This window comes from Dendrobium catenatum, unplaced genomic scaffold, assembly GCF_001605985.2.
Source record: "Dendrobium catenatum unplaced genomic scaffold, ASM160598v2 fragScaff_scaffold_621, whole genome shotgun sequence".
NCBI classification, from domain to species: domain Eukaryota; kingdom Viridiplantae; phylum Streptophyta; class Magnoliopsida; order Asparagales; family Orchidaceae; genus Dendrobium; species Dendrobium catenatum.
Genome location: NW_021319083.1, coordinates 18,990,029 through 19,013,575, shown reverse-complemented (window position 1 = coordinate 19,013,575; position 23,547 = coordinate 18,990,029). Strand labels below are relative to the sequence as shown.

General features: G+C 35.3%; 1 protein-coding gene across 1 annotated transcript in view; it reads left to right on the top strand.

The window, feature by feature from the left end:
* The window catches only part of LOC110112326 (protein DNA-DAMAGE INDUCIBLE 1), a 56,687-nt gene that overhangs the window by 9,674 nt on the left and 23,466 nt on the right, over positions 1-23,547 (top strand). The window contains exons 5-9 of the mRNA XM_028695231.1: positions 4,165-4,281; positions 4,692-4,757; positions 8,672-8,734; positions 8,810-8,854; positions 17,348-17,409. Of these exons, the coding sequence (XP_028551064.1) occupies positions 4,165-4,281; positions 4,692-4,757; positions 8,672-8,734; positions 8,810-8,854; positions 17,348-17,409 (353 nt within the window). The remainder of the gene's footprint in view (positions 1-4,164; positions 4,282-4,691; positions 4,758-8,671; positions 8,735-8,809; positions 8,855-17,347; positions 17,410-23,547) is intronic.

Here is a 23,547-nt window from a genome sequence, read left to right as displayed (position 1 = left end):
CGCGAACCTTGGAATTCACCAAGATTGACGGATATTGCTTTTACCCTCATCGGGCCTCTCCTCTCATGAACTCACTAAGAGATAAAACAAGTAGCATCAAAATTTTCATTAACAATTCATCATCATTACAATGCATGAGACATCCTTTAAATAAGCCAAGATAAGACAAAGCTAGAAAGACACAAATGCCCTCAGGGATATACAAGCGACTCAATACCCACAGGGGCAAACTAGGAAAATAAAATGCAAGAATAAATAAAATAGAAATAAATCAGAAATAAGGCTCTGGATCGTAGCCGTCGACCTGCGTCTCCGACGATGGTACACGTGGCGAAATCTGAGGTCCTCATCAAGAATATTTAGCGATAAAAATATCTGTTAAGTCTTGTTAACTAGTATACAGTTTTTTTGGATTCAATATGTTTTTTCTTAGTGGCTGCTTACATTTAGCCCTTTTGTAAATGAAAAAAAAAAAAAAAAAAAATTTTTAAAAAAAAAAAAAAAAAACTTTGTTGGTGCCTATTTTTGCCTAGCACATACATTCTACTGATGACAACTTTTTTGCACCATCTGCTAATATTGAATGTCCAGGTGTATATATCTAATCAGAGCACAAAATTACTTGTCTGATTGAATGCTAATAATGTAAAAATTAACAACTTGTTAGCAATAGGAGCTGAAGATTTCTACGTTCAGCCTTCTATTGCTTCATATTTTCAGGCGCCTCCATTAAATTTAATCCAAGGTGATTTATATGATGATAAAGGATTTCAGTTGCTGTTTTTCTTTGTGCTGGCCTTATACTTCTTCAATTACTGAATGTGCTATTTTCCTATGATTAACTTCCACATTGTAACATATGACATTCTCAAAATGTTTCAAATAGGGTTTGTCCTTTTTTTTATTGAAAGATGGTTCATCCCATGGTAAATATTGCAATTAAATAAATGATATATTGATAGAAGGGTCTTCAAGATAGGGCCCTAGACAAAGGAAATCAAGATAGGCCGTAGATAAGAGAGTGACATTGAACAAGGGAGCTGATGTAGAACGGGTATGAGGGTGGGGGAGATTTGGAATTCAAATTAATTAATTCCCATAATGGGATATCCAATTAGAGAATTAATTAATGGAGGGGAATTAATTGGAGAGGGAATATGGAAAGGGGAGGGGACAATTGTAAGTGGAGGTCATTAATTGGGATTTGATTTAAAGACTTTCCTAAAATAGATCAATCTATTTTAGGAATTTATTCAAAATTCAAAATTGAATTGAATAAGTAATATCAAAGCTTCCTAAATGAGGGTGTATGGAAAAGGAAAGTAGGCTTCAATCAAGAGCAAGAGGGGGGGGAAAAGGCGGCAGATAGGAAGGGGGGCCGGCGATTATAATGAGAGTTTGGAGTTGATTTGGGAGGAATTAAACACCTTCCAAATAAGATAACTCCTCATAAGGCAAAAGGCTTCAATCAAATTTAATTTAAATTTGATTAGGATTTGATTAGGGGATCAATTAGGAAACTTGCCATAAATAGATTTAATAATTTAGGAAAGATTTTAAATTTCAAATTAGGTGGATTTGAATTCAAAATTTGTCATAATTTTGTCAATCTAGAATATGTAATGGAACTCAAGAAGGGAAAGGAGGCTAGGGAGAGGAGGAGAGATTTTGAATTCCTTCCAAAAAGAGCCACTTGGATTTGGAAACAAATCCCAATGGGATCCAATGAGGCCGGCGGCAATAGGGAAAGGTGGTGTGGTTTAAAGAATCAATCAAAGCTTTCTTAAATTAATAAATTAACTTTGGGAAGAGATATTTCATCCCAAGTTAATTTAAAATTCAAAAGGCTATGATTTGGAAAGTTTCCAAAATTAGGATCTTTAATTTAGGCAGTAATTTCAAATTCAAATAGATTTGAATTGCTCTTAATTGTATTACCTAAATTATGAAAGCTAATTTAGGAAATGTTTAATGGCAAGGGGGTTGGGAGGGAAACCAAAGAAGGGGCTGGAGGTATAGTGGCTTGGCCGTGAGTGGTGGTGGAGCTAAGGCCGGTTTGGTGGAAGTAGGGAGATGATGAAGATGGCGACTAGGAACAACAAGGAACAAAAACAAAGAAACAAAAGATAAAATATAAAACCGCGAGCCTTGGACTCTTCCGAAGACTAACGGGTGATACGTTGACCTTCTCCAAGGGACTTCAAGTCACGAGCCTGGACCCATCCTGCGGCTGGTGAAAATTCCGATTCTTTCCCATAGGAATCTCACTAATGTCCTCCCAAAAGAATACAAGTGCAGAACACAAATTTTTATTATAATTCCATCATACCTAATACAAGAGAAGGGGCCTCTATATATAGGCTTTAAAAGAAACTAAAAGACAAATTTGCCCCTTGAGCTTACATAAGACAAGACTCTTAAATAAAAAGGGTAAAAAAGAAAAAAAATGCAAAATTAAATCAAAATACAATTAATAAACTAAAATAAAACGGAGTGATCTTGGTCGTCGATCTTCGACCCTTTGAATATCGTTCACCATCGGATGTCCACAGCAGGAGCCCTTTGTGATGAGCTATTTATTTTAATGGAAGATGAATGAGTTCCATAAAATGAAGGGGGAAAGAAGATTGATTTGTTAGTGTCGCAGATTAAGTATCCTAACAACCTCACTATTTTGGCTAAGTGTATAACAGATTTTTGAAGAATTGATGCCAGATTTTGCTATTGATTTCAGTAGAGGCAGCACATCTTTAACTGCTATTGTATTTTTATTTGCTTAGAGTTTTTTATGAGAACTGTTGCTTATTTTTTAAAAAATTAGCTCAGAGCTTTCTTGCATTTTAACTGCTAGGAATTTTTTGAAATATGCAGACCCATCGTATTGTTGTATGTACTTATGCTTATGTTTTCCGATTATTTGGTAAATTTCATATGACCACTTATCATAAAGACCTACTAGACTTGTTAGTTTGATGGTGCATAGAAGCATAGGTAGTTGTGCTCTATCTGCAATTTTCTGTCCATTTATCAGACTACTTATATGAAGATACTACTGTCTCTGCAGGAAATTTTAAGGAAGGATTCTTTTTTCAACTTGCTAAGAATATTTGTAAACCTTATGAACATGCTTACAAATAAAACAGCACTATAAATGCTTCAATAAAGCTTAATTCATATGCAGAATCCTGAATTATGAATTAAATCATATATATGTTTGCTTGTTTTTCTTTCTTTATATCTACAAGTAACCAATATCTTTGATGCTAAGAAAACCCTTGTTTATTCTTGATTATCTTTCGTGCAGGCATCTTTATTGTTAGCATGATCAATACTTAAATTTTTCACGTCTGAATTTAATGAATAGCTCTCCAAACAAGATCTGTGAAAAGAATTGAGTGAATTTCTTGCATTTCTTTTTGCGTTGATTACTATATAGTTGCAATTCAGCCATAGTTGCTGTATGCTAACAATGCATCCAATCTGCATGACATGCGTATCGTGATTTTATGTTGCTTTATAATTCATTTATACTGTCATAGTTGGCACATGTTGTTTATGTATCCAATCTTTATGACATGTGTATCATGATTTTATGTTGTTTTATAATTCATGTCTATTAATTGTCAAAAACATTTTTTTTATCGCTTATTTGCAGCTTTTAAATATTGATTTTTTGTGTCCTAGGAAGCATTTGTGTTAAAATATCCGGATTTGTATGCTTATATAAGCAGAACTTAGGCATAGCATTGGCCATTGATATAATTTAGAGGGGCTGAAGACTTTGTGGAAGTGCTTGCATAATCAAAGATGACGTTAATAATTAAGTTTAACACTAACGAATTTTAAGAATCATTTTGGTTTAACAAGATTTGTCTGATCATCAGGTAATGGTTAATCAAAATAAATTATTTTTAACATTAAATTTTGGTTGGTGAAGTTATCAAGATGCATATATACAGGTTCTCTTTTGTTCTAAAAATTGCAAGGAAGTAAAAAGCCTGATGGAATTGATTAGCGTAACTTTTTTCTTGAAAATAATTCTTTTGCAAATAAATGATCTAATTTATTTTGTTTGATAAAGCATCTTTCTATTATTCTGGGAAAAATTACTTTCCTTGTTTATTTATGTGTTGTTCTAAAAGGTTTAATCATGTCAACTTGCAGAATGATCCAGAACTTGCTCAAGCTATACAAGGAAGTGACCTTGATAATCTGCAAAGAATATTAAGAGAGCGTCATCAGCAAAAATTGCTGCTACGGAATAAACAAGAAGAAGAGCTTGTAAGCAGATTCACTTGTCGGATTTGAAAGAGAATAAGATTTGTTAAGCTATACAAATTCTTACTTTTTTTTTTCGGGTTCAGGAAGACTTGATAAACTCTGATTTATGGATCCTTTCTTTATTAAATACTCGGTTCTGCTAATTCTTTTGGTTTTGCACCATTCATTATTTGCTACGCGTTTGCATTCATGTAGTGGAGATTTGCATCTTTCTGTAAGATTGGAGTTTATTGTTTTGCTTGTGCATTAGACTACTTGTAGTTATCTCTTTTTTCCACTTCTTAATCGAATGTGCATTGAAGGTAATTGTTTTGAGATCTTTGTAGTCTTGGTGTTACCTAACTATCTCCTGTTATATTTTCAAATTTGCAGCTCGCTAATATGACTGTTTTTGCTCACTTCATTATTAGGCTCTGATGTATGCTGATCCTTTTGATGTTGAGTCACAAAGAAAAATTGAGGCAGCTATACGTCAGGTTAGTTTCCTCTACTACTTTTTATTTTTTTGGTAGCCAGCATCATCTTTATCAAATTGATTTCATAAGCAACTCTTTTACTAGCAGTTTGACCATCTTCTACAAAACCTTCATTGTCCGTCTTTCCTTTTGATGAAACCTTAATAAATTTCTAACTTCATTCTAATGTTTTTTGCTGGTTTATAGTAATGCCTTTCAAAAATTAGTATTGCATCAAATGTAGTTATGTTTGCCTTATTGGTTAAAGTGCCTTTGCAATTGGAGTGCAGTAATTCTCTACAATATTTTTCCTTGCAAGGTTTTATAATCAAATTTACACCTTCTGGAGACACAATCTTCTTGTTCATGGCTTTGCAGACATGAACACTTCTTTCTTTAATTCCTTTCCCAGTGGAGTTTAGGTTATTTCTTAATACCATGATTACTTTGCTGAGGAATTTGGATTGCGTACTTGATGAGGTGGTGCCATTATCTGGCAGCTTGCGGCCCCCTTGTTGTGTAGCCTCCCTATTATTATTAGTCTCAAATATTGGTTTTACATTTTGCTCGCTGCTCAGGCAGTATGATGGACAGGTTAGGTAGGCTTATCATTGTGTTTGATAGGTTGAGTGTCATAGCATGTTGGGTAGCCCATTGATTTATTATCTGAACCTTTTTTCACAAGCTTATCATTGCAAAAGAGTGGCCAGTGGCCACCAATCTTCTCCTCTTGTCCATTTTGATGTGAGTAAGCATAGGGAGAGAGAGATTCGAGAGAGAGGGGCGGCTAGAGAGGAGAGGGGAAGAAGGGGGCGGCGGGAAGATGAGGGATGGGGAATTGGTTTCCGAAATCAATTACTTGTTTTAGGAAATAATTTGAGGAAATATGGGAATTGAAAATTTTCGGTCAAGTGGAGGGTGGGAGAAAATAGAATTGTTTCCAAGTGGGATTAGAGGATTAGGAAATAAATCCTAATTGACTCCAATAGGGGGTCGGTGGCAATATGGGTTAGGGAAGCAATTATTTGGAGGGGGGTTAAGGCTTCTAAATTGGGTCCTAAGATTCGGAAATATTTCTCTTAAGATCCACTTGAATTTAAAATTCAAAATAGGCCTTAAATAAAAACTGTCCTAAAATAGAATAGTTAATTTAAGAAAGATTTTGAAATCAAATTCAGATTTTTGAATTTCAAGAATAACCTTATTAATCTCCGGCCCAATTAGGAAACACAAGGGAAGAGAGGAGTGGGGAAGGGGCTTGACCGGCGGTGAGGGAGTTGGGACGGGCGGCAATGGTGGGTCAGGTATGGGGGATTTGGCCGAGGGGTTGAGAAGGACGGAAGTGGGCTCGGGTGAGTGGGGAATCCGATGGCTTAGGGAAGGGGGAAGGGGGAAGAGGTAGGGGATAGAACCACGAACCCAACTTATCAAGGTTGGTGGGTATTGCGCTAATCTCCCTCTCCTATGGATCTCTCTCCATTAGAACTCTCAAGCTCTCACAATAACTCATGCAAGAAGAAAATTTGTAATTAATCATTCATCTAGAAAATAGAACAAAGGGCTATAAATAGCCTATTACAAGAGACTCATGAAAATAAAAGACACAATTGCCCTCTGGGCTTACATACGACATCACCCACTAAAAATGTATAACTGAAAAACAAATACACTACTCTGAAAATAGAAAAATACGTAAATAAGAAAATAACTCAAAAGTACAATGACTCGATCGTGGCCGTAGATCGGCGGCCACGCCTCTGATAAACCTTCCACGAGTGATGTCCCAATCATGACCATTTTTCCTCTCTGCAATCCCATTTTTTTGTGGGATGTGAACACATGAGGACTCATGGATGATCCCTTCACTCTGGAAGTAGGAGGAAAAGGTTTGGTTGAAATAATCTTTGGCATTATCGGAGCAGAATCTCCTTATTTTAACCCTGAATTGATTTTTGATCATGGAATGAAAGAAGGGAATAATGGTGCTAACATCAGATTTATTTTCAAGGAGATAGATCCAAGAGACTCTAGTGCAATCATCAATGAATGACACAAACCAACGTGCCCAAGAGATATTGGGGATTTTTGAGGGTCTCCATATATCACTATGAATAAGGTGGAAAGGAGTATCACATCTCTCAATTTTGTTTGGGAATGAGGTTCTTTTATGTTTAGCCAACTCACAGGTTTCACTATGAAAATTTTTATTTTCTAATTTCTGAAAAAGTTGTGGATACATGTCTTAGGACATCAAAAATGATGGGTGTCCCTAGTCTATAATGATGAGCAAATATGGAAAATCTATGACAGGGATATAATGAGAGCAAATTTATTTTAGATTGGGTGTTGGTTCTTCAGGATAGTAAAATCCTGCTGCTCATCCTTAGCAAGCTCTAATTTCTTCCTGATCTCTTGTCCTGAAATAAGCAATAAGTAGGGTTTAAATAAGGCTTGACAATTATGGTCATAGAATAGTAGTTTTTTTTATTGTATTAGGATTTGTGGATAAATTGTGGTAACGTGGAGGACTTTTTCAGGGTGAGTGAGGGGATAATATTAGTCTCCTTGGCTACTAACTCTGTGGTATTAGGAACCATCAGCAATAGTGATGTTTCTTGTTGTTTGGGCAAGAAGTATAGTTTATGAGTGGGTAAGGTGAGTGGGTATGTGATCTGTGGCTCCTGAATGAAGGTCATATATCCTTTTAGATGATTTTTGAAAATCTTAAACAATAGAAATTGTCAGTCTTTAACGCTGAAGAGTGCAAGTGTAGAAGAAAGGCATTGATTTTCAATAGATACAAGCGTTTCAAATTTATCATATGTCTTACTTTATTGAGTTCTCTCAGGCTGGGATCTGTGCAAGGGCCCGAACAGACTAGAAATCAGGGTTAAGGCAGGGAAAACACCAACAGCGTGGGAACAAGGGCAAGCAGGGGAAATCAGCCAGCCAGAGAAGATTAAGACAAGGGAAGGAAGAAGCGACACAAGGGAGAAACCTAAGAACAAGAAGGGGGGGGGGGGAATGAATTCTAATATTTCATTTTGGTTAGACCAATAGACAACACGTATGTCCACTCCAACAGACTATTCTAGATTGTATTGATGAATTTGTAGTAGGAAAGGCATTTTAGTGAGTGAGAAACATAGCATATTGTGCTCAGTAATGGCTGGCTCAAGTAGAACTTAAAATTTCAGACCTTCTATACTTTTTTTGGGGAGCCCCCTTTGTCTACGATTAAATACCGTAAAGCAAGACCGGGGTTTGCTGAGGGTATGCTAGATATTGCTCAGTATTGTTCGGTATTGCTAGGTATTGGTATTGACAGATTGATATTTTTCATTATTGCCGAGCAATACCGAGCAATACACTGGTCTGCACAAATCAGCCAATACATAGCAATACCGGGTCCGGGTCGTCGGGCCGCGTGGTAAAGAGTAAGAGCACGTGACAACATGTTATTGACGTCCGGATGTAGAGCTACGTCCGGTGTCCGGACCTAATAATTTTTCCTTTATCGAACAAGCACATACAAGCCAAGTCATTATTTTTTATGTTATCTTCAATAACTTCTACTCTATCTCTCTCTCTAATAATTGTCTTTACTGTGATTTTTTTTAATTTTTTTTTTAATTTTTTTTGTCTTTACTGTGATTTGTTGAAAAGTATGTGGTTAAAGTGGCCATGTTTTCCTATCCAAAGAAATAATTAATAACTAATTATACTATACTTAGAATTATTATTAAGAAAAAAACACATTAATATTTCTAAAACAATGTTAATGTTGATTTGATTGGAAAACTCTATAGCCATTAACAAAGAAATCATATTCGGAGTGGAAGAATGCCTTGGCCATTTTTTCCTATTACATACTATCTCTTTTGCATGACTAATTTTTCACTAGAAAAAAATCATTTATCTTCTGTAAACTGCAGAGAGGCATTGATGAGAATATGGAGGCTGCATTAGAGCATAATCCTGAAGCATTTGCTCGTGTTGTAAGTAATTGTCTTCTTGCTTTTTGATTGATTGCCACTATTTTTGTTGTTTTTGATCAGTAAATCTTGTTGTAGGTTATGCTATATGTGGATATGGAAGTCAATGGTGTACCTTTAAAGGTAGTTCTTTAACAGGGTGGCTTTCTTAACTCCAAGCATTTTGAATCATAGTTTTTATCCAGTAGAAAGGTTGCCAAAATTCATTCAAACCTATTCACATGTGCACAATAAAGTGCTGATCAATATTTAATTTCTTTCTAATATGTCTTTTGACTATCTTTTAGGCCAAAATGGTATGCTTGTATTGGTTATAGATTTCATCAGTTTTCATTTTCTGCACCTGTCAGTGAGTAGGACTTATTAAGGTATAGAAACTTTTTCTTGCATCGTATGGGAAATTAAAGATGATAGAGGTATAGGTTTTAGAGAAAATGTGATTGTCTTCAGCTATAGGAAACAAGTAAACAAGAACTGTTCTTTGAAGCTATAGGGCTGTTAAGAAACTTAGATTCACAGGACTTCATTTGAATGTCAAGTATACTGTTCTTGCAGAGCATCTCTATTTTGGTGGCACTATTGGATCACAAATGTTGACATCTACATATATCTAGAACACAAATTGATCGAATGCATAGCTGTCAATGGCGCAAAATAGCGCGCGCCATGGCGCACGGCGCGGCGCGGCGCACCTACGGCGCCATGTTCATGGCGAGGTGCATGTGTTTAAAATAGCGGGCACTATTTGCGCCACATGTGAGCCTTGACGCATGTTTTTAAATTTCAGTATACTTATGAATATTTTTTATATTTAAAAATATATCTATATTTTAAGATAAACGACTATTCATTGCCCTAATTTCACGAAAGATTTTCTGTTTGCTGCATCCGCCGAACACATCCTGCAGTCCCTAAGTCGAAGTTGCTGAATCTGTCCCGAAGTCGAAGGTTTTCTGTTTTCTGTTTGCTGCATTCGCTACTTCCGCCGAATCCAGCCGAATCCAGCCCGAAGTTGAAGTCGTTGTTTCCACTGAATCGTCCCGCAGAGCAGTGCTTCCGCCAAATCCGCCCCCTCCTTTGTCTGTTCAAAAAAAAAAAAAAATCTTACTAGCTGACTCCGATTTGCAACCTCCGTCTATTCCGCACAGCTCTGTTGTTTTGCACGACTATTTCTTACAAGAATTTACAAATTAACATGTATGCTCGGTACCGTTAGGTACATGCTCGGTACCGCTATGTATATGCTGGATATCGCTCGGTACTGCTATGTACTTGCTCGGTACTGCTAGGTACACGCTCGGTACCGCTAGGTACATGCATGATACTGCTCCGTACCACTATGTAAATGTGCGGTACATGCTCGGTACCGCTCGGTACATGCTCGGTACAGCTCGGTATCCCTCGGTACATGCTCGGTACTACTCGGTACAGCTAGGTACACGCTCGGTACCGTTCAATATCTTTTCATACAAACGAACTTCAAATTACTCTTACAAATAAATTTTGTTTCGCCAGGGGGCAGCGCCCCCTTGGACCCACGGCAGCCCGCATATTATGTTTCTTGGACAATATTATGTTTCTTTTATCTAAATTTATTTGCTTTTAGGTGATCATAAAATGTCAGATTCAGTTCAATTTTTTAAAAAAGATCTAGCATGGAAATATGCTATACTAACAAATGAATCCGACAACAATAGTGTGACATACATTTTTTGTGGTAAAATAACAAAAGGAGGAATTATACGCCATAAACAACACCTCGTTGGGGGTTTTAGGAATGCAAGGCCTTGCTCTAACTGCCCCGAGCACGTGAAATCTGAAATTAAGGCATCCATGTTGAAAAAAAAGATTTAAAGGAACAGTTTAATGACATATCAAATGTCAACTTTGCTGGAGAAGGAGAAGAGTTTGATGTGCTGACAGATGATATTTTAGTTGCAAATCATCCAAAATGTTGCGGACAAATAAATCTAACACATCTAGTCAAGGATCGACATCTACATCTATCTTGAAAACATCACGACCTAAAGGTCCATTAGATACTTTCCTTACACAAAATCCTGAAGATGTAGTAAAGCATAGAAAAGGTCAGTTTAGCAAATAAATGGATGCAGCTAAAAAAGAACTGAGGGGAAGGGCTATTCAAGTGTTCAGTAGATGGATGTACGATGCTGGGATTCCATTTAATGCTGGGATGTACGATGCTGAGATTCCATTTAATGCTTACTTGAGTTAATGAGAAGGTGTACAAATCAAAGAGCACTTGCAAACCCGCAAAGACTCGTTTTGCAACAACTTTCTTAACTTTACAACATTTTCATCAACAACAACTGAACTTGAAGAAAATGTTTACTTGTGAGGAATTTATCTTGGGTCCTTATGCGAAAGAGGCTAAAGCAAAACAATATTAACATACAATCTTACAACAATTATTTTGGAACACTATATTGTATGCCTTAAAAATAGCTTGTTCTTTATTAAAGGTTCTTAGATTAGTTGATGGAGAGAAGAAGCCCCCAATGACTTACATATATGAAGCAATTGATAGAGCAAAAGAGGCAATTGCTGTAAGCTTCAATAACAGTGATAAGTATGATCAAATTTTTAAAATGATTGATAGAAGATGGGAAGTGCAATTACACCGGCCTCTACATGCAGCGGGACATTTTTTAAACCCTGAATATTTCTTCAATAACCCTGATATTGCCAAGGATAAGGAAATAACTGATGGTCTTTACCAATGTATTGAAAGATTATCTCAAGATGTAGATGAAGAAGATAAAATCAGTAATGAATTAAGTTTATACATTAGGGGTGAAGGACTATTTGGTATTCCTCTAGCTGTAAGACAAAGAACTACCCGATCTCCAGGTATCATTATTTATAAAAAAATCAAGACTGATTTGCTATATAATATTGAAAAAAAATCATTTCTTCCAACTGATTGATGGTTGGCATATGGACAAGGAGCTCCCAATTTATAAAGCCTTGCTATCAAAGTCTTAAGTCTAACATATAGTTCATCTGGATGCGAATGCAATTGGAGTATTTATGAACATGTAAGTATTTTACAATGTATGTGTTGATTTTTTATATATGTTTATAATATAGTAATGAAATTAACGTTTTAATTGTAGCTTCATAGCAAACGAAGAAGTAAATTGGATCATGGTCGCTTAAAAGATTTAGTTTATGTGAAACATAATAGAGCACTGATTCGGAGATTCAATCATCGTGATGTCATCGATCCTATTTCTTTGACTGAGATAGATGATGCAAAAGAATGGCTAACAGGAAAATTAGATGACGAGTCTGATGAAGAAAATGACTTTATTGCTGGAGAGGAAGATTTAACTTGGACATGTATTGTTAAGGCTATTGGTGTTTATGATAAAAGCTATAATATTCGGGAAAGATCTAAAGGAAAAGAGAAAGAATCTTCAATTAGGCATGATGTTGCTATTGAGAATGAGGATGAGGAGGGTGTTGAAGAGGATTATGAAGTAGGAGGATAATGGTTGATGGAAGATAATGATAGGCTTTTTTAACATTTTCTTGATGACTGAGATTCCCAAGAAGAGTAAAAGTTAAATTTTTATTGACTCTTAAAAAAAAAGATTGTAATATTTGAATTTATGAGATATTTGGGATGTATCTTGTAGTCGACTTGGATCTTCATATTATGTTATGGGTTGTCCTTTCATTTGTTAATACATATTTCATAATTCTGCTTATTATTTTATATTGTTTTTGTTTTTCGAGTTTTATATAGTTGCCGTTGCCATGTTCAAATGGCGCGCTATGCGCCCATGGCTAGTCAAAGGGACCTTTGCGCCATGGTGCGCCATTCGCGTTAGACAGGTATGATCGAATGTAACAAAAGAAAATGGAGGTAGGGATGAAAATATTGGCGCGAGAACTTTTTTAATGCATCGGTTGCATCACAAGCTCAATATGCCACTCTTTCTTGAAATGGCTCTTCGTTAGATGTGTCTAGAATGCAACTAAACCCATAAAAGAGCTCTCATGTCACCAATTTGCCATTCAATGAAACAGATGCAACATTGTGCAAAAACGTACAATCATCACCCCTTTTGCAAAATAAACTGCATCGAGGTTACTGGAACATTGAAATTACCTAGAATAAACGCCTAGATTGTCTTATCTATTGCATGAAGCGAAACAAAATTTGCTTGCATGAGCGGCAATAAAAGATTTGAGATGCACGAGAAATTGAGGATGCCAATGAATCAAATAATACTGAAATTAACTCTTTATATTATATATATATATATATATAATATGCATGTCTAACATGACAGAAATATGTAAAAGTACTCATTGCTCAATCGTTCCAACGTGATGTGAAAATCTTACATATTTTCTTGTGCTAACCCAAATTTAAGTACATGTGCGTGTTGCTGGGAAAATGCAAAAATAAGTACTTGTGGGCATTGTAGTTGGGAAAAATTCTTGTGGTTATATTTGTGTGGTACTGAAGGCCTATGCATGTTTTATTTAAGCGTGTTCGGTATAAAGACTCCCACCATGATGTTTTAGACCTTGATCATGCACCTTTTTTTGGGCCTGGTGGATAGGTCCACTACTCCCCATAGATCCTCCCTATGCGTGGCATTGAGAGGCAACCGAAATTTCAAGTGAACAAACTTGCACATGACTCAAGAGAAGAAAATGAAAGGGACTTTTGGACCTAAATAAGAGATTAAATGAAAATAATGAAAAATAAATTATGTAATAAGACAAAATGAATAAATGAACACTAGAAATATTCTACATGTCACATTAAAAGAATTGAAAAGAATAATGACTAAACACAGACAAAATCCTATAGGGGACTAGACAGCTCACCAACGAGCATAAAATCTTTCAATGAATATATGGAATATATTGAAAGAACTAAAAAGAACCCGAATAAAGCAAAAGTTATTGGGGACTTGACAATCCATGTACAAACGTGAATTGACCAATCATTGATTTTTACATTATTAAAAATCATAAAATATAATTGAACATGAAACGACTAAGAGTCTCTATTGAAAGGAAAAGGAGCACAGTTGTGAGGTTTATCTGAACATTAATGTGGATCGATTGCGAGCAAACCAACATTACTCTGGATGCACAATGAAATTATAGCTCGGTAAATTGCCACCAAATCCGCAATAGTTACATGCAAACAAACAAAAGACAATATTAAGCTTTAAAAATTGTGCACTTTCTAGATGACAATGAGCAATTAAATCTTAAATTTTCAAGTCTTTCATGTGCTTTATGAGGCAATCTTCAACTCAAATATACTGCAAATGCATCATGGGGGTACTTTGAAAAGCATGCAAGCTCTCAAATTTGTTTTAAAAATTTGGAAATTGAACTTGTGCACAGGTACTCCAACAAATGAGCCAATCACCTAAACTTAAAGTTTGAGCATGTTGCGTGCAAGAATAAATTACAAGCTTCTCGAGCTTGGAATTCTTTTAAAAAAAGCACGCAGTCATTTTGAAACTTCACAAACTCTAGGGTTGCAAGTACCATTTTTTTGAAGTTTGATCCTTCACATTGCCAAGATTGGAGTTTACATGACTTCTATCACGTGATGAACTATTGTAATGCTAATAAATAGAGGATTTTCTAATTTTCATTTTGATCTCAATCAAGTAAATTTGCAAAGCTTCATGCAAATTTATTTTAATAAAAAGTGCAAAGGCTACATCTTTCCTACAAGACAATTGCAAGTTCAACTCTCAGATAGACCTGTTGCTCTACATACGGAGTAGAGTTGACATGGTCTGTAATGTGATAAATCTCCAAACGAACTCAAATTATATGCAAGTTAGTAATCTGATCCTCTACAAGACTACAAGCAAGCAAACAATGTTAGCAAGTTTAAAGCTACATAGCTCAATAATTCAAAATATCATATGATGGGTATGGTAAAGGGGTTTATTTTCAATAGAAAAAAAAAAGGAACAAGCTCTTAATTTTGATACAAATATTTCAAACAATCCAATCCCAATGATGTCTGAGTTAAAAATAGACGTCAAAAGACATAATCATATTTTCAAAATTATCCCAAATCTCCACACAAATTGTTTTGGGCCAAAATTTCGATAAAATTTAAAAATATTAAGACATTATTAGATATAAAAATAGTTGAGCAAAATTTATTGCGTTAAAGCCCAAAGCAATTATCCAAACTTTTTCTCAGTTTGTCACGGGGATGAATTTGTAATTAATCTCATCTTACAAACTATCAATATTGTATCAAACATATGGCTGTGATCACTCTCAAAAGTTCTTATGCCAGTAAAGACATGATACGTTTCCTCTAACCCATTGGTTTTGTCGTGAAATAGCACTATTAAATATCGATTAAAAACGTGGCCTTCTGATTGAGTAGTATCATCGCAAAATGATACCTTAAATTATAGTCATGGCCTAAGCCAATTCTCAATGTCTCAACCCCCATTGAGACTTAAATTAGAGGGTGGACTTGATTGGGCACAACGTCATCCATTATTTAATGTTGACTTAGAATTGTCCATTCAGGCAAACATCTACCTTAAATCTACTAGATTCTCTTAGACGATACAACTTATGATTAATGATCAAGTTGAGTTGACTAACTCCTATGATTAAGTAGGTTATGATCAATGATAATTCAAAAAGACAAAACTATGTAATCTTGTTCAGATTTATCATTATTCCCCCATAATATGCTTTAAGCTAAGGACTGGAAATTTTCACCATTCTTTGATCTAAATTATCATTATTATATTCTAACCATTTAGCATTTAACTGATAGATCCAATTGAAAGTTCTTTTTTATCACTGAGAGGAGTAACTAATTATATTGATATACGCCTATGGCAAATCTAAAATCAAATCATAAAGTTCTTATAAAATGAGGGTGAAATCTCTGGGTAGTGTATTATTTGCATTTCAATATGCCTTTTGAAAATTTGACATGAAAAAGTTCTCTCAAAAGAGTCAGATGTGCATTTTAGGAGCCCACAACAAGTGACTGATAATGAGACATCATTTATTGGTATTTTGGATGGAAATATAATATTAGGATGTGGCTATTGTAAGATGTGAATTTCCTAACATAGGGGATGGTTCTCAAGGGATGGAGCGTAGGCCAGTTCTTCCATGCAAATTTGACTAGCCAACTCATCAATCCTTTTATTAGCATTTGAAGTTAATGCCCCACCTTTTTTTTCTAGTGAATGTAGATATTTTCAGTGCAATTGTTAGGAACAAATCACTTATCACTTGAGTGCACTTAGTGAGAAATTGAGAACCCCTGAATTGACTTTATTATTAACTTAAATAGTGTGGGGGTATTGCCATTTTAAAAAGATTTAAATTGATGTTGAAGAAGGATTCTGATAGAAAGTGCTTGCAGAAATTTCGAAAAAGCCTTAGCTGAAATCTGATTTCAACAATTTAAGAAGACCAACGACAAAAAAATCTGGAGTAGAACGCACAAGAATATTTTTTTATTGTAAGTTTTATGAAAGAAAAGGCAAGATACAAATGGATCTTCAATTGGAGAGGAAGGTGTGGCTCTCAAAAATCTCTAGCCTCCGACTAGAGCCCAAACACCTTAAGAACAATCTAATTTCAGCAAACAATGCATACCCATAAGGCCCTAACCTAGGAAAAAAAGCCCTACTTAAATCATACAACAAAAACGACAAATACCCAAACAACTCTCCCTCAATTCCCTCCCAAATCTGTCCAATTTCCTTAATTATTTCCCTTCGAAATCAGCCCTCAAATCAGCCCCCAAATCTGCCCTCTTTAATTAGAAAACATTTCCTAATTAATGCCTTCCAAATCAGCCCTCTTCTATTAGAAAATATTTTCTAATTAATCCTCTCCAAATTAGCCCCAAAATATGTCCTATTCAATTAGAAAATATTTTCTAATTAATCCCCTCTAAATCAGTCCCCAAATCAGCCACCAAATATGCATTCTTTAATTAGGAAATATTTCTTAATTAGTTTTCTCCAAATCAGCCCCCAAGAGTCGTCCAGGAAATGACCGGCAAGACCGGTCTAGGAGGGACCCAGTCAATGCCGGATGAGATCTTCAGATATATATATATATATATATATATATATATATATATAAAAGAAAGACTTTCTGTTTTCCTCAATAGAGTGTGAGAGCTTTTTACTCTTCAAAATGGTTGAATCGTTTGAGTAGGAGCTACGCATTACTCTGAATGACCTTCCTTACAAATTTTGACATTGCACATTCCAACCATTTTCCACGTACCTCCTAAATCAACATAAGACTGTGTATGAAAATTTTAAGCTTTAGCTCTTCCCTCACACGATATGCGTATGGGGTGAAAGGATAATTTACTTTAACCATATATTACTGCATGCTAGTTGCCTTTCTCGTTTCTATGTATTTAAACTCCTCTACTATTGTTTTTTTCTTCTTTTTATTCTGTTTGTGATTCATTCTGCTCTCTGCATGTATTATATCGTTCTTTTCACGAAGTCTTGATTTGGTTCGGTGTTCTTGCAAGATAAATTAGGCAGAATTTTTAATTTTTCTACAAGCATTCATTATTTTCTCTTTCAGGCATTTGTTGATAGTGGGGCACAGTCTACAATAATATCCAAAGGCTGTGCTGAGCGTTGTGGGTATGATATTTCTTATTATGTACAAAATTATCTGTTTGTTTAGTTTAGAAAATAATTATTAGAAATCTGTGCATTCATGGGATCTTACCTTTAATAAAGTGAGCATTTTATATCCCATATCATTAAAACAATTTTGTGCTTACAGTTCTTTGACCTAGTTTTAATTAGAAATGAATAATACTATGATTGTTTATGATTGTTTCTTATTAAGTATCAATGATGCCGAAGTGCTCTGAGCAGAAGCAAAACAAAGCACGGCCCTGTAACGATCAAGACATACAAGCACTTAGATGAAGCGTTTCTTTTATCGGTTTAAAATTTATGCACACCTGTTCCATTTGTTTGGAAGGTTAAATTCTTGAAAGGAGACATCTACATCTGCATTAATATATATTATATTACATATAAAAAATCATATGCGGCTAGTGTTCTAGTTGACTTCTAAACATGAAACTTATCCATTTATCTCGTTCTTGCTTGTGCTTATCACAGTTAGCAGTCTTGTGAACAATCGGTAGGTGAAAATTTTTGTATATCTAATCCAGCTCATAGGTTATATACCTTTCAAGTCCACAAACATTTAAGCCATTGTAGGTTCTTGCTCACAATGTCTTATATTTATGCACTGTAATCGATTGAAAAATGCATTGGAAATTTGAGGATATGAATTCTTTTTGGAAGCTTATGTTCTGTTACAAAGATGAAGTTGGAAATATTTATAGAGGATAACCTATGTGAGTGAGTCGCAGATTCAGAGGCTACGGTATCAAGTTTAATGTGCGTCTGTTTTGGCATGTACTACTGAAAGGAAAGTGTTGGATTAATATGAATGGGCCATGTAGAAAAAGTGCAAGTCAACATTAAGTGGGTTTCATGTAAAGTAAAAAAAGAAGAAGATATGTTAAGAATATTCAGAAGGATTTACAGTTGTGATGCACAAAAATGGAGACTGATTCAAGGACATATCATACAGACATGAAACAAGAAAATTCTTAAAAAATATAGGATATTAAATTATATATATATATGTGTGTGTGTGTGTGTGTGTGTGTGTGTGAATGAGAATCTATGAGAACCCATCTTATTAATATGAAAGAGAACTTACATAATGAAGTACATGATTAAGAAAAGAACAAATATTAACAAAAAAAAGAGTTATCTGTGTATATATACTGAAATACAGACAAATCACTTTCTGACATATTAACAAATTTCTAAATCAAGTATGATGAATAATAGGGGAGAAAAATCTTAGTTCTCATTATTTAAAATTAAATAGGATTAATCTAATTTCTGATAATTTTAGTGGCATAGTTTATTTTTAATGTATCCAATAGATTCATGATGTAATGAGAGAAGTTTCCAAAAGTTTATAAGAGGTGTCAAAGATGTCTTGAAATTTTCAAAAAAAAAAAAAAAACACTCCAAATAGTAGGTTCAACATCATTCCCTGAAGTGTCCAAGTATCCAACGTAGTGGCTGCATGTCATGGAGGCCCTTTAGGAGTTTTCATGCTTCTTTTGATGTTTAGTAAAGGATAAGCAAAATGTTTGTGGTGATGGTATTGATGCCCCAACCTACTCGAAGGGTGAGAATGCTAGTGGACTTGGTACTTATGCTGGCCAAAGGGCCAAGTAGTGATCTGATTGATTATAATCTACGTAACTACATTTGTAGCAATTAATGTAGTTGAGGTGAGGATAAGAGTAGTGTTGTGTCTGTCGAAGTTGTAACTCCACATGTAGAAATATTAAGTAGCAATACAAGAGCCTCAAAAGTATTAAGTAGCATTACAAGAGCCTCAAAAGTGTCTCGAAAAGATAAAACATCTTTGATGTTAATTACTGGACTATATTGTAAATATGGAGCCAATTCTACATAGTATGCCTTTGAGCTTATATTTTTTAAAATTATAAATGATTCGCAAACCGAGCATGGAGTTTAGCAATCATCTCTCTTACTTTAGCATGCCCTTTATTAATCTAATTATTAAAAGTGGTAGCACTATGTGAATATGATGCATGTTGGGGTAATGTAATAAAAAATTATAGGGTTTTAAATAGACATTTTGATGTGAAACCAGGAATTGTTTTTTTAGAAATTAATAAAATTTGTCGGAGCAATGATAAAATAAATTTAAAGCTTCTCAAAATTGAAAACTCAAGAAAGATCTAAGAAGTCAACTATGCATTAGGCAATCCGTTACAACTAAATTTGCAAGTTCCTTAAAATAACAACTTAAGCAAACATAATGAAATGATCAGCCAACTAGAATCCGACGGTTAACAAAGTAATCGTCTCACCTTGAGGCTCAATGTTGACGTACTACTTCTAGGATTGACGGAGGAAGAAGAACCATACGAGAAACGAGATCACTCCAAGGTAGACGACGCAGACGATCCGTAGTGGTGGCGAGGGAAGCGTCGGCGGTGAAGGTGGGGAAGCATTCTCCAACACTCAAAGTCACTCTTCTACTTCTAGGATTGACGGAGGAAGAAGAACTATACGAGAAACGAGATCACTCCAAGGTAGACGGCGCAGACGATCCGTAGTGGTGGCGAGGGAAGCGTCGGCGGTGAAGGTGGGGAAGCGAGTGGATGTCCGTTGCTGGTTCAGTCGTAGTCTGAAAATTGACCGTCGATGACATGCACAAGGGTGGGGAGGATTCGATCCAATTAATCTTTAATGGTGTCGTCGTGGTCAAACCCCACGTCGAAGAATGGGGATCGGAGAATGTGGATGTCTCCGTAGACGTCGAAAATGAGCCCGCCTTCAAGTTCAGGATCCGCCATGCATCCTTGCTCCGGGTTGAAGGTGAAGTTATTTAGGGGAGAGAAGAAATCTGAAACTTAATTTCAGATTCTAATTAGGGGAAAGAGGGAAGAAACGATTTCAAATTTCAGATTTTTGAAATATGAAATAAAGTCTTAAAAAAAACTGAAATCACCTCTATGAGAGAGAGGTATTTAAGAGGTGTTTAAGTGGTGGTGATGTGGAAGTAGAGAGAGAAACAGGAGGGGTGAGGTGGCCGGGCAAAAGGGAGAGAGAGAGAGGTTCGGAAATAAGTGGGTGGGGCCCAAGGGATTAAATAAATTAAAATCAAATCTGATTCTAAATTCAGATTTAATTTAACTTAAGAAAGTTTCAGATTTAGGGGACTAATGGAGGGAAAGGGGTTTTGAAATTCAAAATTGAATTAAATCCCAATGAATGACCTCCTAAATAGAGAGAAGCTTTCTTAGGAAAGTCAATTACTCCATGGAATTTGAAATTCACAGAGGATGGTGGGGGGCCGGCGGCAAAGCTAGGAATCTGAGGAGGATCGGCAGGATGGCTGTCGGGCTGGACTGGTTTCCAGCCGACGGTGGAGCCAGGTGGGGACGGCGGGAAGGTGGATTTTGGGCTGGCAGAAGGTCCAGCCGTCAGTAGGCTTGTAGGGGTCTTGGGAAAAGTCTGAGGAGGGAGATGGAGGTAGGAGAATCGGGGAGGGAGGAGGTTCTTCAACTAGGAGAAGAAAAGAAACTCTTCCTCAAGAACTCACTAAAAGATCTTGGGGAATTTCACTCAAGAACTCACTAAGAGATCATAACGAAATTTTCATTCATCAAAACTAAACTCAAATACAATGACTAAGCCTATATATAGGCCATCCGAAAATAAAAACCATAAAGACGACATTGCCCTTGGGCTACAATAAGCACTAACTCCCTTATAGGGGTACAAATGGAAAACATGAAATATAAATGACAAGAATAAAATAAAACATAAAAAATAAAGACTATGAATCATGGCCGTCGCTCGACGACCCCTCCGATGGTAAGTTTGCCGAAATCTCCTATGGATGTCCTCATCACATTTGTGATAACTGCAAATGAGGATTTGCATGTAATTGTTGATTAATTATGGAATTATATGCAAATTCAGCCATAGGTAGCATTAAATCCTAAGTTCTTAACATCTAAGAAGTTTTCCTAAACTATAATTGATAGTCTTTGTTTGTTCATTGGTTTGAGGATGGAAGGCCAAGAAAAATTTATGTTTAGTGTAAATCATTTTCCACAAATTTTTTCAAAAATGGCTTATTAATATCAAAGTCAGATAGAATCGTAGAAGAAATATGATGCTTATGAACTATTTCCTTGAAGAATAAACATGTAACATGTGGAGTATTTGTTATTTTTTTGCATATACATTCATAAAAGGTATACCACGCAATTTTAAATTTTCCTTAGAATAAAAGTGCATTTTGTGAGTGTTTGTAGTTTTAGTGCAAGATAGGAAGTAATTAATCTTAGAGAACCTATCAACCAATGTAAATGTTTAATCATAAGATCATAAGATTGAGCAATGCGAGCTAATCCTTAAAAAAGTTCATGCTTAAATTGGGGGGGGGGACGGCGGAGCATTATGTTTAGCAATCATATCTCTTACTTTGGCATGCCCTTTATTAATCTAATTATCAAAGAGGTAGCGCTATGTGAATATGATGCATGTTGGGGTAATGTAATAAAAAATTATAGGGTTTTAAACAGATATTTGTGATAACTTCAAATGAGAATTTACATATAATTGTTGATTAATTATGGAATTATATGCAAATTCAGCCATAGGTAGCATTAAATCCTAAGTTCTTATGTCTCCAATTTAACATCTAAGAAGTTTTCCTAAATTATAATTGATAGTATTTGTTTGTTCATTGGTTTGAGGATGGAAGGCCAAGAAAAATTTTAGTTTAGTGTAAATCATTTTCCACAAAATTTTTCATAAATGGCTTATTAATGTGTATCAAAGTCAGACAGAATCATAGAAGAAATATGATGCTTATGAACCATTTCCTTGAAGAATAAACATGTAACATTTGGAGTATTTGTTATTTTTCTACATATACAATCATAGAAGGAATACCACACAATTTTAAATTTCCCTTAGAATAAAAGTGCATTTTGTGAGTGTTTTTAGTTTTAGTGCTAGATAGGAAGTAATTAATCTTAGAGAACCTATCAGCCAATGTAAATATTTAATCATAAGATTGAGCAATGCGAGCTAATCCTTAAAAAAGTTCATGCTCAAATTATGCCGAGGATAGTGTGGAGTCAATGGAAGTGTGTAGGGACTAGCAGGCTAGTTGGCCTCTTTCTTCAACTTATATTTGCAACATTTGTACCTATTACATCAAGTTGCAAAGGTGGCCAACATAAGTTCTATTTGATAAGGCCAATTTTCTTGTTATCCATTGTCTTACCAAACCTCTAAAACATAATTCCTAAATTAGAAATTTATGAAATGATTGGCTAGATTTATGGCACATATTTTCTATATAGAAAACCATCATGAATGATGTACTTAGTGATGGTGGGATGGGAACCAACCTAGAGGTCATGAAGAATTTCATGTAATTTGGGAAGGGTGGTTTGTCTTCTTTAAGGTGTGGGAAATCATGGATCGAGATAAATAAGGTGTGTAATAAGGAATTTAATCAACTAAGAGCATCAACATCTTTATTGTTAACACCAACATGGTGGTGCAGTGTACTCAAGAAAAGTTTATTTGGCATGTCATGCATTTAGTTTAATGTGGGCATTTCTATACTTCATTTCTTCGTGATCAAAGTGTAGAACAATTTTTTGTTAAAGAAGTTAGTGCTGATTATATTGAAGTTCATGTTAAACAACATAGAATTCATGATTATATGCTATATCGTAGTTTGGCTTCAATTAATTTCTTGGAAAATTATGTAAGGTCACCATTAGTGTGGATGTTGGATGCATCGCAAATAACCTCAAAAGTATTGGCAAAGTTAGGAAGCCAAAGGTTGCTGACTCTACTCATCCTATGTTTAACGGACTCGATCAATTGGTTGAATATGACTTACTAAATTTGCCCTCTTTTAGGACATTTGTTGTTGGTATTGAGGGTACCAAAAACCCTAATGAATTGACAATTAGTAGAATCATGAATGCTACAAATAATAGAGATTTTTTTCTTGGCTAATGTCACCGTTTCCTTAATAGCTCAATTGGTAGATTATGCTTAACTAAATTTGTCTTAATTTAGGATATCTATGATTGGGACTACGAGGGTACAAAAACTCCTAATGAATTGACAAGTAGTAGATTCATGAGTGCTACAAACATCTGA